The sequence below is a fragment of the Sinohyriopsis cumingii genome, chromosome 19, assembly GCF_028554795.1.
Source record: "Sinohyriopsis cumingii isolate HCF-2022 chromosome 19, ASM2855479v2, whole genome shotgun sequence".
Lineage (NCBI taxonomy): Eukaryota > Metazoa > Mollusca > Bivalvia > Unionida > Unionidae > Sinohyriopsis > Sinohyriopsis cumingii.
The window spans coordinates 15,808,079-15,824,446 of record NC_142979.1 but is presented as its reverse complement, the minus strand read 5'-3'; the positions used below and the strand labels follow the sequence as shown (position 1 = coordinate 15,824,446).

The following is a 16,368-nucleotide window of genomic DNA, read 5'->3' as shown; positions in this document are numbered from 1 at the left end:
GCCCCGAGTGGCCGAGTGGTCTAAAGCGCTGTCTGTTACAGATCACTGCCATCTCACCTCTGTCTGCCTGAGTTCGAGTCTCAGATTCAGCCAATGTGGGTATGTGAGAAAGCTTGCCAGTAGCTTCTCATGGGTCGGTGGTTCTTTCCGAGGTATTCTCGGATTTTTCCACCACCATTATTACTGGCCGCCATGTATAGCATATCATGTGCTGAAAAATGGTGTTAAACCCTACAACAACAACAACAGAGACCCTGATCTGCTATGCAATTTGTCAGGACTAATCAGATGGACAAACACCATACACCCTGATCTGCTATGCAATTTGTCAGGACTAATCAGATGGACAAACTCCATAGAACCTGATCTGCTATGCAATTTGTCAGGACTAATCAGATGGGCAAACACCATAGACCCTGATCTGCTATGCAATTTGTCAGGACTAATCAGATGGGCAAACACCATAGACCCTGATCTGCTATGCAATTTGTCAGGACTAATCAGATGGACAAACACCACAGACCCTGATCTGCTATGCAATTTGTCAGGACTAATCAGATGGACAAACACCATAGACCCTGATCTGCTATGCAATTTGTCAGGACTAATCAGATGGACAAACACCACAGACCCTGATCTGCTATGCAATTTGTCAGGACTAATCAGATGGACAAACACCATAGACCCTGATCTGCTATGCAATTTGTCAGGACTAATCAGATGGACAAACACCATAGACCCTGATCTGCTATGCAATTTGTCAGGACTAATCAGTTGGACAAACACCACAGACCCTGATCTGCTGGCATTTATGTGATGGGAGATCAATCTAGTTTGCTTGTAGTTGGACTCGACTTATACTCAGTTACATGTATATACAATATATGCAGTGGATAATTAACAGAGGTATGTATTTATGATTAATCATCAAGTAACATGTATATGGTATTGTGAATTTATTAAAGTCTCAATGAACAATAATTATTTATGTGGAAATAATGCCCAATCCATCTATTCATGAGCCCACAAAAAAGTAACTTTTATTTTCAAACAACAACATCTCCAGCCATGAAAATGAATTCAAAGCAAAGTGCAGCCAAGTAAAATACACAGTAGCCTGTTCAAAAGAAAAACACAGTAGTTTGGATAAGTAAAATGCACAGAAGCCTGAACAAAGGAAATACACAGAAGCTGGGACAAGGAAAATACACATATGTCAGGCTGAAACAGTCCATAACTCTGATTAAAGATTAGGGGACCAAAAAGTGTGAAAAAAAAGGAATTTGGATGTGGATTATTTTGGTAAATAATACCTAAATATGACTGGAAACAAGAAAGCAAGAATGATCTAATAATAGCTTTGAGTATAGGAATATTTTCTTATAGACCAAAAACATAGAAGAAAATGTCAATCTAAAGCGTTTTCAATCTTTATTTACAGACCAATTAACTTAAAAAAACACAAAAACAACTGTCTGACAGACCAGCTGCAGACATGTGTTTTTGCTTGGATGCATAATACTGTTATGTACATCTCCAGATATGTTAAAGTTGGAGACATCAATACAGAAGTTTAGAAAATGTGGAGGGGGAAACTAACTGAAGCAATAATTCTGCATGAGAAATCTTTGATCTTTTCTCTCTTATTTATACTAGAGAAACACATACAAACAAACATGACTGTTACTCTACGTGAACTTGCGACAATGCCTTCACTCTTTTGCCAAGTTATACTAGGACATTTTTTCTTGCAGTGTTCATACTTGGCTTTCAGGCAGTGGTGCACTGAAATTCCAGTAATAAACATTTATAATTAAAGAATCAGAAGTTGGTGATTTTCATCTCCCACAACACAAAATAATTTTTATGAATGGTTTTGGTGGCATTACAAATTAAAACCCAATCTGTAAAATGAATGGCTATTTTTCTATAATTATCATAAACAACCCATATATGAATTTTCCTCAGTGTCAAATCTATTAAATGAATGACTATTTTCCTGTAATTATCATAAACAACCCATACTTGATTTCTCCACCCCCAATGTCATATTACTACTTATAATATTAGATTATACTGCATGTGAATCAAGCTCCCGTGGCTCAAAGGTTAACACACTGGACTCATGACCAAAAGAGCTTAGGCCCAATTCCCCCAATTATATCAACCTGGATTGGCTACAACGGTGTGTCCACGGGCAAGACATTCTACTTGCCTCAATCTATTATGACCTTCAAAGTGTTGCCGTACTGTAAAAAAAAATCAAAAATAAAACAAAACACTGTAGATCACATTGTACTGCTACTAAATCAATTGCTATACAACATAAAAATAATACAAATAATGTAAATCACAGCACAGTGGTACTAAATCGACTACTGTACAACATACAAAATAAAACAAAACAATGTAAATCACAGTGTACTGGTACTAAATCTATTGTTGTACAACATCAGCATACTATTCATCAGCATCAAACAACTGCAAAATGAGATAATAGGCAATTAACCTAAAACCCAGTTTAATTTATTTGCCAAGAGGGCAAAAAGGCACTTGCAAATATTAGTTACAAGCTTAATTTTATCTTCTTATATGCCATTATTCTTTTGTAATGTATTTCTAGAAACATGCACTGAAGAAATATGGAACTATTCAGGTCAGTTGTAGCCAACCATGGTGAACTGACTTCAATATATATAATCCAGACAGAGCATTCTGGTAGCCACTGGGCTCCAGGCACACAATTTGCCTGGCCATGATTCTACACTTAATGCAACAATGATAAGACTCATTTGGGGGTATGGTCCATAAATTATGATGTGATGATATATATATATACACACACACACAAATCAATTGTTATACAAGGCATTAAATATAACAAAGTACTCTCATAATGTATAAATGTATAATTCTCTGGTGTTCAATGTGGGTATTTTTATATCAAGGAATTCATGATAGCAATGTTAACTAAATTGAGGATTTAATCTGCATAAATTATTACATCTACATAAGTTACATTTATCATTTTACAACACACTTTTCTTCTAGAAATGCTTCTAAAAATATTACAAATCAAAATGCTGCAATAGACATTTTCAACTCTTAATAAAAAATGGTTGAGAAGGGTATATTAAATTCCAACCTTATGTTAAGACCTATAGGCTTTTAATTAACATTTTAACATTTATGGTAAGAAATATTACACCTTAAAAAATCTTTTTGTGGTTTGTTGAGTTTAACACCATTCCTCAACACATGATATAGGATATACATGGAAGTCAGTATATTTGGTGGAAGAAGAATCCAGCAAAACCTTGAAAAGCTTAACTGACCCACAGGTAGGTACTGGAAAACATTCTCACATACCCATGTTGGTTGAGCAGAGACTTGAACTCACATGGTCAGAGGTGAGATGTGTGAGGTAATACACTTTTGAAAGAAGAAGCAGAGTTACCTCCATGGTTTATCATGTTTGATAGCTACTTTTTATTACAAATTTCTATAATCTCCCCTCCTTCAAAAACCCCAACTGTGATACCCCACAATCTGTTTACAAACACTGTCCTCCAGCTGTAAGTCATTATACAAGGTTTGGTAGCAAAATATTTCACTATGACTATAATTTTTGTATATTTGACCTCACACAGTCTCCAAAAGACCCTTGAAGCATTGGTCTCAAAATATTTCATTGTAAATATTTTCTTTTTGATGGGTCCCCGACACTCTCCAATGGACCCCAGCAGAGGAGGCCACAAAGTATTTAATTACAACTGTATTTTTTGTACATTGGACCTTTGACACTCTCACATGGAATTCAGAGGAGTGGACCTCAAAATTGTGTCCCTTATAGCAGATAGTAGGCGCTGTATCAAGTCAGGTGAATTTCCACCTTGACGTTTAGGAGGAGGTAAGGTTTAGTGACATAATATCTGCATGCTGAAACATTGGTATAAAAATAACGAATCATTTATTTTCTATAGTTTCAACAAAATTAAAATCACAAAAATCATGCATAAAAATGACTTTTCACTATACAATGAAAATCCCACTTTAACATACTTCACTGTCATACAAATTCAGATGTAACATACTTCACTGTCATACAAATTCAGATGTAACACATGCATTGTGTGGCACATTTATTTTGTTGACCTCCTGACTAATTCATCCAGGCTGATTTTTAAATTAATGCAGAAGTTTTCTTGCCATTGTAAGTGAGACTTTGATATCATAATCAGGTGAGATGTGTTGCATTCTTAAACAAGAAAAAGTTTGTCTTTTAAAAAAAAACAATGTTAAAAGTTTTAAAATTGTGAATGTTTACTGCAAATATACCTGTAGTCCACAACTGCAATTCTAGTTTGCCTTATAGTTTTAAAGCCATCAGCTCTTAAAAACCTTTATCAATGTTCATCTAATTTGTACTGCACCATCAACAATAACTTTAATAATTCTTCGGGGTGCTCGTCTTCAGTGCACTGCGTACAACTGCTGCTCAATTCTGGTAAAGAGTAAACCAGCAATGCCAAAGCTGACATAGTTTTATTACTTAAAATCAATAAATTAATTTACCTACCTAGTAAGTAATTGCAAATCATTATTGTTAATCCCTTAGCAAATAGTTGCTGAAACTACCTGTTGCTGTTTTATTAACAATTTAATTTGGTCACTGCATAACTCAAGCTAGCTTTGAACCCACCCATCCACACACCTTCCATCTTGTATTGCCAAAATCATACACATAAATTATTTTATTAAGCTGATTGAGATATCTCAACATTATATAACATGATGGCATTTTGTGGAGCCCAATCATTGTTATAGTGGGAATTCATTATTGGTAATCATTGTTATAGTGGGAATTCAGTATTGGTAAACAATAAAGACAATAAAATATATTTGTGACCCATGATTATTTCATATTAAAACTGCAACAAATTAAAACAACACAAAAATAAATGTTCTTTAAAACTGAAATACTTGTCCAAAACAGTTTTAGGAGAATAAAAAATAACAATTGTGTACATACAAAGTATTAGTACTGTCGAAGCGTTGCTAAAAATATGTACCACATAAATGTTCTCATTTGTTAGTGTCATGATTGCAAGTAATAAAAAATTATGTCACACTGCAAAAACACTAAGTAATGTCACATAGTTATTGCTTAAAATAATACATGGTCCTTAACTTTATGTGATAAGAGTAACACATAGTCCTTAACATTATGTGATAAGAGTAACACATAGTCCTTAACATTATGAGATAAGAATAACACACAGTCCTTAACATTATGAGATAAAAACAATATCAAACATGTTAATCAGTTAATTTACGACAAGCAGCTTATGGCATATTTTATAGTGTTTTCTCCACGATACTCAACTGCAAGAATTTACTGTAAATTTTGTGCCCCCTAAACGCTAACAGGCATGTAAAATTCATGCACAGTTGATTTGCTATGTGCATATTGGATCCTGTACATTCATCAATATTAGCAAAGCTCAGTCTGATCATGTAAGTACTTGACTTCTAGATGAACTGCCATAATCAAGCACTTATTATATGACTACTAGATTAACTGCCATAATCATGTAAGTGCTTGACTTCTAGATTAACTGCCATAATCAAGCACTTACTATGTGACTACTAGATTAACTGCCATAATCATGTAAGTGCTTGACTTCTAGATGAACTGCCATAATCATATAAATGTTTGATTCTAGATCAACTGCCATAATCAGGCACTTAAGGTGGCACTATACAGTTTTATATTTTGCATAGGGTTAGAATTTTAAAGAAAAAGAATTTCACTGGCTTTCCTCACTGGTTATACTGGCTATTTAAAAAAGACCTTGTATATCTAAGGTATAATTCAAAGAACCTTTAATTCCCTTTATTTCGGTGTATGATTGATGAGTGTAATATGGGTTATAGAGTACACAGCTTGGCCTTACTCCTGATGTGCACCTTTAAAAAAAGTGCTAGCTTCACTTGGTCATTTTCAATTCCTGAACTTCAGAGGTAAATTGTAAGAAAAAAGAGCCAATAACATTTTTTTACATTTTATATATTTGGTAATTCATTCATTGCACTTTCAGAAGCTGGTATTGTCTAGTCTGGCAAAATTCTTTTTCTCTATTTTAATAGCTGCTATGGATAGTGTACTTTAGACAAATTCAGGCTGATTTTTTAGCACAAGGGAGCAGTCATTTTAGTTAGCAGTGTGCTTAAATCATGTACAATTTCCAAAAGTACAATATTCAAAGAAATATCATCCACATTACATTAATGTAGCATTGAGGTATGCCAACATTCTCTCCATTGTGCATGTTTTAAATTCAAACAACTTCACATTTCATATGTCACTCTCTAAAAAGTACATAATAACTGGTGAGTGCCCCCTTACCGGTATTATATGACTACTAGATCAACTGCCATAATCATGTAAGTGCTTGACTTCAAGATGAACTGCCATAATAAAGCACTTACTGTGTGACTACTAGATCAACTGCCACAATCATGTAAGTGCTTGACTTCTAGATGAACTGCCATAATCAAGCACTTACTATGTGACTACTAGATCAACTGCCACAATCATGTAAGTGCTTCACTTCTAGATGAACTGCCATAATCAAGCACTTACTATGTGACTACTAGATCAACTGCCATAATCATGTAAGTGCTTGACTTCTAGATGAACTGCCATAATCAAGCACTTTCTAAGTGACTTTCTGTTGGTTAAGAAGTCATTTAAAGAAATTTACTAGCTACACTTGGTGAGACTGCACAATGGCCAATGTGTAATTTTCACTATTCAATGCTAACGTCTCTGTTGTAACATGTAGTTTTAATGCATACGACACAGCGCAATTGTCACAAAACTGACAGCTGTTGCTTAGCCAATAATGAAGATAAACAACTGTAAGTTTTATCTTGATTTATTACAATTACATATTACACACATTTGTTGAAACCAATTTTTCCTGGTAAAATGTTTTTTCGACTTAAACCAGTCAGTTTTTTCATTAAATAAGTTACCCAATGATAATACCTTAGGAAAACTACTACTAGTGAACAGCTCACGTGTGATCTATGTTGGTGGCAACTACTTTGAACCTTGTGAGCTTAAGTGCATAAAAAACTCATTTGATTTGCTGAGTGAATAACCCCCTTATTTAAGGATGAGATATTCTGTTCAGATAGATCCTCCTGTCCTTTTATGAGAAGTAGAAAGAAGCATTAACTGCCTCGATGCAATGGCTCTATTATATTAAGGTACCACATGAAAGCCCAGAAGGGTCATGTAGGTGACCTTCAGTTGATGTGTCTTGATGAGACAGAGGTTTCATGATAAAAGTTTGGTTACCCATGGAAGGGAGATGGTTCTTGATGCTGAAAGATTACGCTGTCATTAATAATTTCGGTCTGCTGATAGGGCATGTATTTTGTGAATTCTGCCTGCCATCACTAATACCCTGCAAAAGCCAGTCTTGTAGGAAAAGGAATGACAGAGTTGTCCTTGAAACCTGGTTCAAAAGGTGTCTTGTCCATCCAGGTTAATACTAAAGATAGGTTCTGCTTTGGGCATAGGGTTAATTTTTTTGGCTGTGTACACATAGATTTGGCAAGAAGATTGGATAAGTCTTGGGTTTGTCCGATATCCTCTCTCCCATGATGACGAAAAGTGTCAGTGATTGTGGAGCGGTAACCTTTGATTGCATTCAGTGCATACTTTCTCTCTTCGAACAGCCATAGATGCCTGGTGAGATGATATATGTTCGTTTGTGCACCACTTGGTGAAAATGTGCCATTCACCTTCATATGCTTTTAGAGTGGAGGGCCATTGAAACTAAGCGATTCTCTACATGACCTGTTGCGAGAACTGTTTAAGTCTGAAGGCCTGTTTGATATGATCCAGATGTGCAGGTTGCAGAGCTCTGGACAGTGATGAAACAACTGCCAATGTGGTTGTTTGAGTAGGTGAAGGAAAACCCATATTTTTCCATGTGGTTTCTGAGGCAAGACTGATGAGATCAATGATGCATGCAAGGGTCTGGGGACTTGGGTTTCCTTTTCACTGGAGACAAGTCACCAACTCTGCGTTTTGGACAGAATGGGAACTCCCTTGCCATGCAAATATTACTGCTGGCTGTGATAGGCTTTCACAATGACCATCCTCTCCAGAATTATTGATTTGAAGATGTCGTTCCTGGGAACAGCAAGCACCACTGGTGTCCTGCAAGGATAGTAGTAGGTGGGCTCACCAGCCTTTTTGCATCGGTAAAGAATAATCTCAAGCGCTTGGATGATTAGATGTAAACCAACTGCTTGAGATTACAGCCTGTACCAATGCTGCCAATTCTGCAGATGGTTCCTCAAATGGATGCAGATGGTGAGGCAAACTTCAGGACTTCATTTTGTGTAGAGTTAACAGTTGCAATGGGCGCATAATAAGGCAACCTAGAAGAAGGAGGTCCACTACTGCGTTGAGCAAGCCTAGTAGGTGAAGGGATTCCCATGCTGATAGAATTTCCTCAAAAGGTGCTACCATGGGTTGTATTTCAATGCCTGATCCTGAAGAGATGAAATTTGTTGCCTGTGTATTGAACTCCATTCCGAAGTGAACAAATCCTTGAGATGGTACTATGTCAGGTTTTTCCTTGTTGACAAGAAGTCCAGATTGGAAGGGTTATCATCATATCTGGTTAGAGCAAACTTACTGATGTTGCTTCAGGTTGTCATCCAGGTAACTTGACCACAGTGAAGACCCAGGGGCCAATGCTGAGTCCTAATGGGAGTGCCATGAATTCTTATACAATGTTGTAAGTGAATTTCGGGAACATCCTGGGAGCTTTGTGAAAACATGAGGTATGTGGTCTAAATTCACAGTGATGTCGTTGTTGTTGTTGTTTTGGGGCTTAACGCCATTTTTCAGCACACGATAGGCTATACATGGCAGACAGTATTAATGGTGGAGGAAGAACCTGGGAAAACCCCGGAAAGAACCACCGACCCACGAGAAGCTACTGGCAAGCTTTCTCACATACCCACATTGGCTGAATCCTAGACTCGAACCGCCGCAGACAGAGGTGAGATGGCAGTGATCCGTAACAGAGAGCGCTTTAGACCACTCGGCCACTCGGGGCCCCTCACAGTGATGTCAAAGTCTCCCTCATGGATGGCATTCAAAATGTGCTGTGGTGTATCCAGTGGGAACCAAGAGCTGAATGGACTGAGGACTCTTTTGCTGTTGGGACCAAGAAAAAGTATGGAATGAACTATAGGACCCTCAGTGTTATATCTAGTTTGGTATGCGAAAAACTGACTTTCCATGGGTGGAGATTCGATAGGACAACTTTCAAAGGTTCGTGTCCAGGAGTGGCCCTTGGGTCCTTTTGTTGATTTTCCATACTATCGCTGTATCGATGCTGTGGTTGTGGGAGGGAAATATGTCCCTTTGATGGCTTGTTTGCGGCCTTTATCCATTTGGATGTTAAACAGAAGGTTAAAGGATAAAAGCTGTGCTCTTAGCTTGGCTGTATATTCATCCTTTAGGAAAGTTGCACTCTGCAGTTATAGCATTGGCCAAAGAGTGCTGAGTGGCTCTGTTCAATTCTCAGGCCATTCTTGTAACCCACTCACATGCATGCTCTGAGGTATTGGGACTGGGAGAAGATAAGCTATGTTCCATCTGTTCGAAGATAGCCTGAGAGAAAGAAAGTCCAACAATGAAGTCACAGAAATGATATTGCTCACTAACTGCCGAGTGTCAACAAAGGCCATCCAGTCCATATGCATGGAGAGTGGCTGTGTCATCCCCAAAGCAGTGCTATCACTGTCAACTGCAGGGGTTTCCAAATGAAAGAATGGTGGGGGGGGGCAAAGGTAGAACCACTGATGAATCAATGAGGAAGATAGGTTAGAACATTTGTAACTCCCGCAGATTGTGAAAGTAACTGAAGTTGGAATCGTCTGTTCCATCATAAGATCAACAAATGCTGGAGCTCTGGTCCAGGTTGTTGACTGAATGGGAGAAGGAGGGCAAAACTCCAGGGGCAGAATATGTCCTCAATGGAGGCTCACAAGGTTAAATCTTCTCATACCATTGGATAGTGTAGAATAGATGACAGTTATGGAGAACAAGCAACATCATCATAGTTATGTGATGACAGACTATAGTCCCTTGTAATGCCTGAGACATAACTGGCGAAAAGTGATGAGGTCTGTCGTTCACTAAGTTTGCAGAATTCCCAGAAATAGAAACTGTGACTTCAAGACAGTGGCTGAATAAAGAGGCTCTTCTCGTGGCAGAGGGTAGAAAAAAATTACAAAGTGACATCTGCTGAGTCATTGTGCCAAATGATTATCTCGAGGTGGAATGAGAGTTAGACTGGTCCCTGCAAATGCAAGGATGGATGTACTGTAAGCCGGGCTGTTATGAATTCAGCCCGTAATATAGATGTTTGGCCCTTTGTGATCCCTAGTATATGGCCTAGGCTGGTTGCAATGGAAATAGGCCATCAGTGTGAGGAGGGTATCATTAGGATCATCAGTTGGGACAGGTTGTGGTATATTCGATCCATGGGACCTCTCCGTATGTCTGTTGAATGAGAGGGAATTTGGCTGTTTATTAGCTCTGTCAACTCGCTGTTCCATAAGAGGAATCAAGTCTGACCCCAAGGAAACAAGATAGATGGAGCTCCAAAAATGCTGAATCCTGATGTGGTTATTTGGGTGCTGGAACTGTTTCAGAGTGTGTCAATGTCTGGCACTTCATGACTAAATGGTAAGTTGAATTATCTCCCTTGTTACCATAAAGATTCAAACTTAGGAAAGAATCAGCATGCAGACTGGTCACATCTTCGTTCTGAGCTGTGAGTTGTTTGCGCTTTGCCCATAGTTCTAATCTGTAAGACAAAATATATCAAAATGTACAAAACTGTAGCCCTACACCTATCTTTAGAATACAATGTCTGTGCAGACCTAAAGCATGAAAAAGTTGGCCCAGAAATTGATAACAGAGAGTCTAATAAAGCATAGAGGTAAAATATAATGACAATACTACCTGCAAAGGGGATATGTTATAACCTTGTGGGCCTGCACCTGATGTTTGAATCGTGTGTGGGCACAGAGCCAAATGAAGGTTACCTGGAAAAAAGTGACAGCAGATGATCTAAATACAACCCAGCCTCTAAGGAAGATCAAGGATGGCCTGTACTGGTAGAATTGCTGAAGCAAGGTGTTCCAAGGTTAAGGATACCATAGTAAATGAAACTCACCTGTATGTACCAGAAAAGATGGAATTATACATATATAAGGAGTTTCTTAAGAGCATAAAGACATGCAAACAGATAAATAATGTAGCCCGAACCTAGGCTACCCATGCAAGTCATTAAGTGCTCGTTAAATATGATGTAAAGTTTATGCAGATAAACTTGACTCAAGTGTTGTCTATATAAACATGCATGGGTAGGATGGGACTGAATAAACCCTGTATAGAATGCTGACCTGTACTTGTCCAACCAGAGTGGAAGAAATCCAGAAATGTACATGAGTATCTACATTACACACAAAAAAATTGCAAAGAAAAGGAAACTAACTAAAGCACCATTACAGAGACATACACAGTAGGTGTTACACTATATATACTATGAGGCAATGCTTGTAGGGACAAAAGAGGCCCTTAGACAGCCCGTACATGTAAAAAACACCTAGATGCTACAAATTGCTTGGAATAGAAACTCCCCAATATGTACCCATTCATAATGGAATTACACATGTACAGGAGTTATATAAGTGCTAGAGGCTTGCACATACAAAATAATTACAAACTGAATCTGAAGTTGCTTAGGTTCTCTGTACAAGTACCTATATGTGTTACGATGACAAAGTGTTATCAACTTGTAAAGGCAGAACTTTGTTGTGATAGAAAGATAGTGTGTGCATGTGATTTGGATTTTTAACATAGCTTTAATAGTTTTTCAGTCATATCGCTAAGATGTCTGCAGTGTGGTAGTTTATAGTGATGCCTAGCACTGGGCCATCAAGTCGCAGACATGTAGCATGATGTCCCACCCAGTCACATTATCCAGACACCAGGCCGACCAGTCCTAACACTAACTTCTTAATGCCAAGTGCCAAACAAGGCAGCTGTAAGTAACATTTTAGTGAGTCTTTGGTATGACTTGGCTGGGGATCGAACCCATAACCTTCTGCATCCAAGGCGGATACTCTACCCATTAGGCCAACGGAGTGATCATGATAGAAAGAGAAAAGGTTGGAAATATAGGTGTTGTATACTTTCCTTTGAAGTGAAAAACTCCTCCAACATGTAGTGGTATATCTTCCATGTAGATTCTGGCTTTTGCAAGGTTTCTTGTGACAGGAGTGTGCAGAGGTAATTTTAGGTTTTGCTGCCAAGTCTTATATTTATGGGGAGATCACTCTGCCTGACCACCACAACATAAGCTGCCAAACAACTTGTAGCTCCCTTTAGCTAAAAGTAGTAACTGGTAGGGCAGGATTTATAAGGTAGTAGTAGTTTTCCTAAGGAATAATGATTGGGTAATGTATTTGAAGTAACATATTATTCATAGATATTATTCTCATAAAAACTGCCCACAAAAAAGGGAGAAATTCCCAATAGGAAATCCCCACCCACCCCTGCATGAAAATCATAACTCAATTATTTTCATAAACTTTTATCTGAGAGACACTCATATGAGATCTTATATTTATGAAATACACCTGTTTCCTTGTAAATGCTACTGATAGTAGTAATTATCCTATTGGTGAAAGTAAATATTTCATGAAAAGAAAGAAATTTAATGCAACTTCGAAGCATAAAAAGAGAAAAATGGACTACAATTCTTAACCTGTTAAAGCACCCTTCCACCCTTCCACATTTTAATATGAAATACATCAATGTAATGATGACTCTGGTCCCATACACAAATTATGCACCAAATTCTATGTCAGGTCATTTTGATTTTATGTAAACATAAGCAGCTGAAAGTGATGTGGATCTAAATTCAAGGAAGTAAATAGAATAAAATTACACTAATTACCTAATTCAGAGCAGAATAACTTACAGAAGAGCAAATTACAACACTCACTCATTATAATGTACTTCACTGTAACACATTTCAAGATATGGCTGTGGATCCCATTTCAGAATTATACAGAATGCCTTCACTGTAAGGTACTTCATATAATACAGTTCCTGTTATAAGATATGGTCACAGATCTACTTCATTATTCAGAAGAATTATACAGAATGCCCCAACTATAAGGCACTTCATTAAGACCTAGTTCCTGTTGTTAGGATGGTATGGTAATAGATCCCATTTGATTTAGTGGAACTTATTTAATATTTTTCAAGTATTGCATTGTAAGGAAGTTTTGTTATAGGGCAATACACTCTGTGACTCCAAAGGGATAATTACAGGCACCTTATGTCCGATGTCTGTTATGTCCACTTAGGAAATGGTCATTTGAGCTAATTTGTCAGTCATGTCCAGCAAACATGGCCACTCTATGATCCCTTATGTATACACACCCACACCCACACATCTCATAATTTCTTAATAATCATATAATTACAATTAGAAAGGAAACAAAGAATAACAACTGAAGCTATAAAAAAACTGTAACATTGATATTTTTAGTTTCCAGGCAATGATTTCGGGCTAAGACAATAAAAGCTAAGGAGGTACCCATGGGCTATTGATTTAGGGCCAAGACACAACAAGGTTAGGATATACCCATGAGCTATTGATTTAGGGCCAAGACACAACAAGGTTACGATATACTCATGGGCTTATGATTTAGGGAAAAGACATAACAAGGTTAAGATATACCCATGGGCTATTGATTTTGGGCCAAGACACAACAAGGTTAGGATATACCATGGGCTATTGATTTAGGGAAAAGACACAACAAGGTTAGGATATACCTATGGGCTATTGATTTAGGACCAAGACACAACAAGGTTAGGATATACCCATGGGCTATTGATTTAGGGCCAAGACACAACAAGGTTAGGATATACCCATGGGCTATCGATTTAGGGTCAAGACACAACAAGGTTAGGATATACCCATGGGTTATGATTTAGGGAAAAGACACAACAAGGTTAAGATATACCCATGTGTTACTGATTTAGGGAAAAGACACAACAAGATTAAGATATACCATGGGCTTATGATTTAGGGCCAAGACACAACAAGGTTAGGATATACCCATGGGTTATGATTTGGGGCCAAGACACAACAAGGTTAGGATATACCCATGGACTATTGATTTAGGGAAAAGACACAAGGTTAGGATATACCCATGGGCTATTGATTTGGGGCCAAGACACAACAAGGTTAAGATATACCCATGGGCTTATGATTTAGGGCCAAGACACAACAAGGTTAGGATATACCCATGGGTTATGATTTGGGGCCAAGACACAACAAGGTTAGGATATACCCATGGGCTACTGATTTAGGGAAAAGACATAAGGTTAGGATATACCCATGGGCTATTGATTTAGGGCCAAGACACAACAAGGTTAAGATATACCCATGGGTTATGATTTCGGGAAAAGACACAACAAGGTTAAGATATACCCATGGGCTAGTACTGGTTGCATATCTTAACTAATCTTTTCATGTCCAGTAAGTAAATAGTATTGGAGACCTCAAAAGTTTCCACATAATGACCCATGGGGTACGAACCAGGGGATCCGAACAGTTTCCAATGAACAATTTATGGGTTAAGTTTTGGGTGAGTGAGTGGCCTAAGGATACATCCAGGTGTCATTTTTAGCTACACATTTGACTTCTTTTGCCGTGCCCAATAATTGTATATATGATTACAAGGAGAGAATATTATTTACAAGGACAGACCCACGGGTCAATGTTGGTTTCATGTCTAAATATGTCTTTCAGGTCTGAAAAATCCTGACCATGGTTGTCAATATCACATAAAATTTTGAAACATGATGTAGTAATTGCGTGTTTCATTTAATGACTTTGAGATCCTTCCCAGCAGATGGATGTGTGGGTGGATTGATTTATAAACAAAATGTGTCATGCCAGTGTACATCATGGGGTAACTATTGCACCAGGTAGGTATCTGAATATCCACAAATGCAGGAGATAGTGTGATGGACTGAGGGTATGACAGAGGTAATCACAATATCATAGAACAGTTTGGCAATAACATGAGAATTTGCACCAAAAATCAGCACAGAATAACTGTTAACAAAAATCTTAAACCTTAGTATTAATACCAGTCCGCCATATGTAAACGTGTGCCATAACCTCTCCTGTATTTCGTATGAAAACGAAACAAATGTCGTCCCAAAATTGGATGATTCACTTCAGTTAAGGAAGTATCACAATAAAATGCACACTCATTATTTGTACAAACTGCAAGAATAAGTTTATGACATTTAGAAATTTGAGCATCTGATGGAAACAAAGTCCACACTAAAATATTTCTTTGGCTTCAAGATTTGAAGATATGCACTGCTCGACTTACATACTGTCGACACATAGGGCATTCAGCCAACCGCTTTCCACAGGATGTACATGTTACCATATGACCACATTCGAGAAGTACACAGTCTATTGCAGCATCCATACAGATTTTGCAAATGTCGTCTTCATTTCCTGTCACCGTGGCAATGACACTGGATGTCTTCTGAGGATCTGAATAATGATAAAACTGTTTTTATAAGGTAGGAAAAACATGAAAAAGTACAGTTATTTTAACCATATTCAGTTTTCAAACACAACATGCCTATATTAACCATAGCATGTGCTATAAAGACAATTTTGTTCTTCAAATACCACTGTAACAGTGTAAGGTTAAGATTAAATACACAAATTTAAATGTTCTGTATATCTCAAAAGCTGTATAAACCCTGTTATATAAATCGTCTGCCTTATGTTCCTTACATGTTCACACTACAAGCGTGTTTACTATTTCAAACTGTTTCAGGCTTGCTTGTTGTACTATATGACACAATCTCAAAACCCAGACCTTTTTGGTCCATTTTGAAATTGGTCAAATAACCAAGGTTTATAAGCCTTGCTCTGTGGAAAAAAACATGCTCTGGCTTTAAAAAATAAAAGAAACATACACCTTACTGAAGTTTTAGGTTACTGAGTTGAAGCACGTTACACACAGTACAAGTAGGTTTATACAAGGTCTAAGCATTCACACTGAGTAGATGTTCTTCACCAAAAGTTTGCATTAGAAACTGAAACGCCATAGATTGAATGTACAAACCATACTTCAAATATCCCTTCAAATAAGTGTTGATAAAACATTTAACCTTTCTGTTTGTGACTTTCTCCACTTGAAGAAAAG

General features: G+C 37.5%; 1 protein-coding gene across 1 annotated transcript in view; it reads right to left on the bottom strand.

The window, feature by feature from the left end:
• Positions 1–1,414: 1,414 nt before the first annotated feature.
• Positions 1,415–16,368, bottom strand: part of LOC149775178 (E3 ubiquitin-protein ligase RNF34-like) — a 39,095-nt gene continuing 24,141 nt past the window's right edge. Inside the window, exon 7 of the mRNA XM_089944226.1 lies at positions 1,415–15,704. Coding sequence (XP_089800352.1) covers positions 15,502–15,704 — 203 coding nt within the window. The 3' untranslated portion in view covers positions 1,415–15,501. The remainder of the gene's footprint in view (positions 15,705–16,368) is intronic.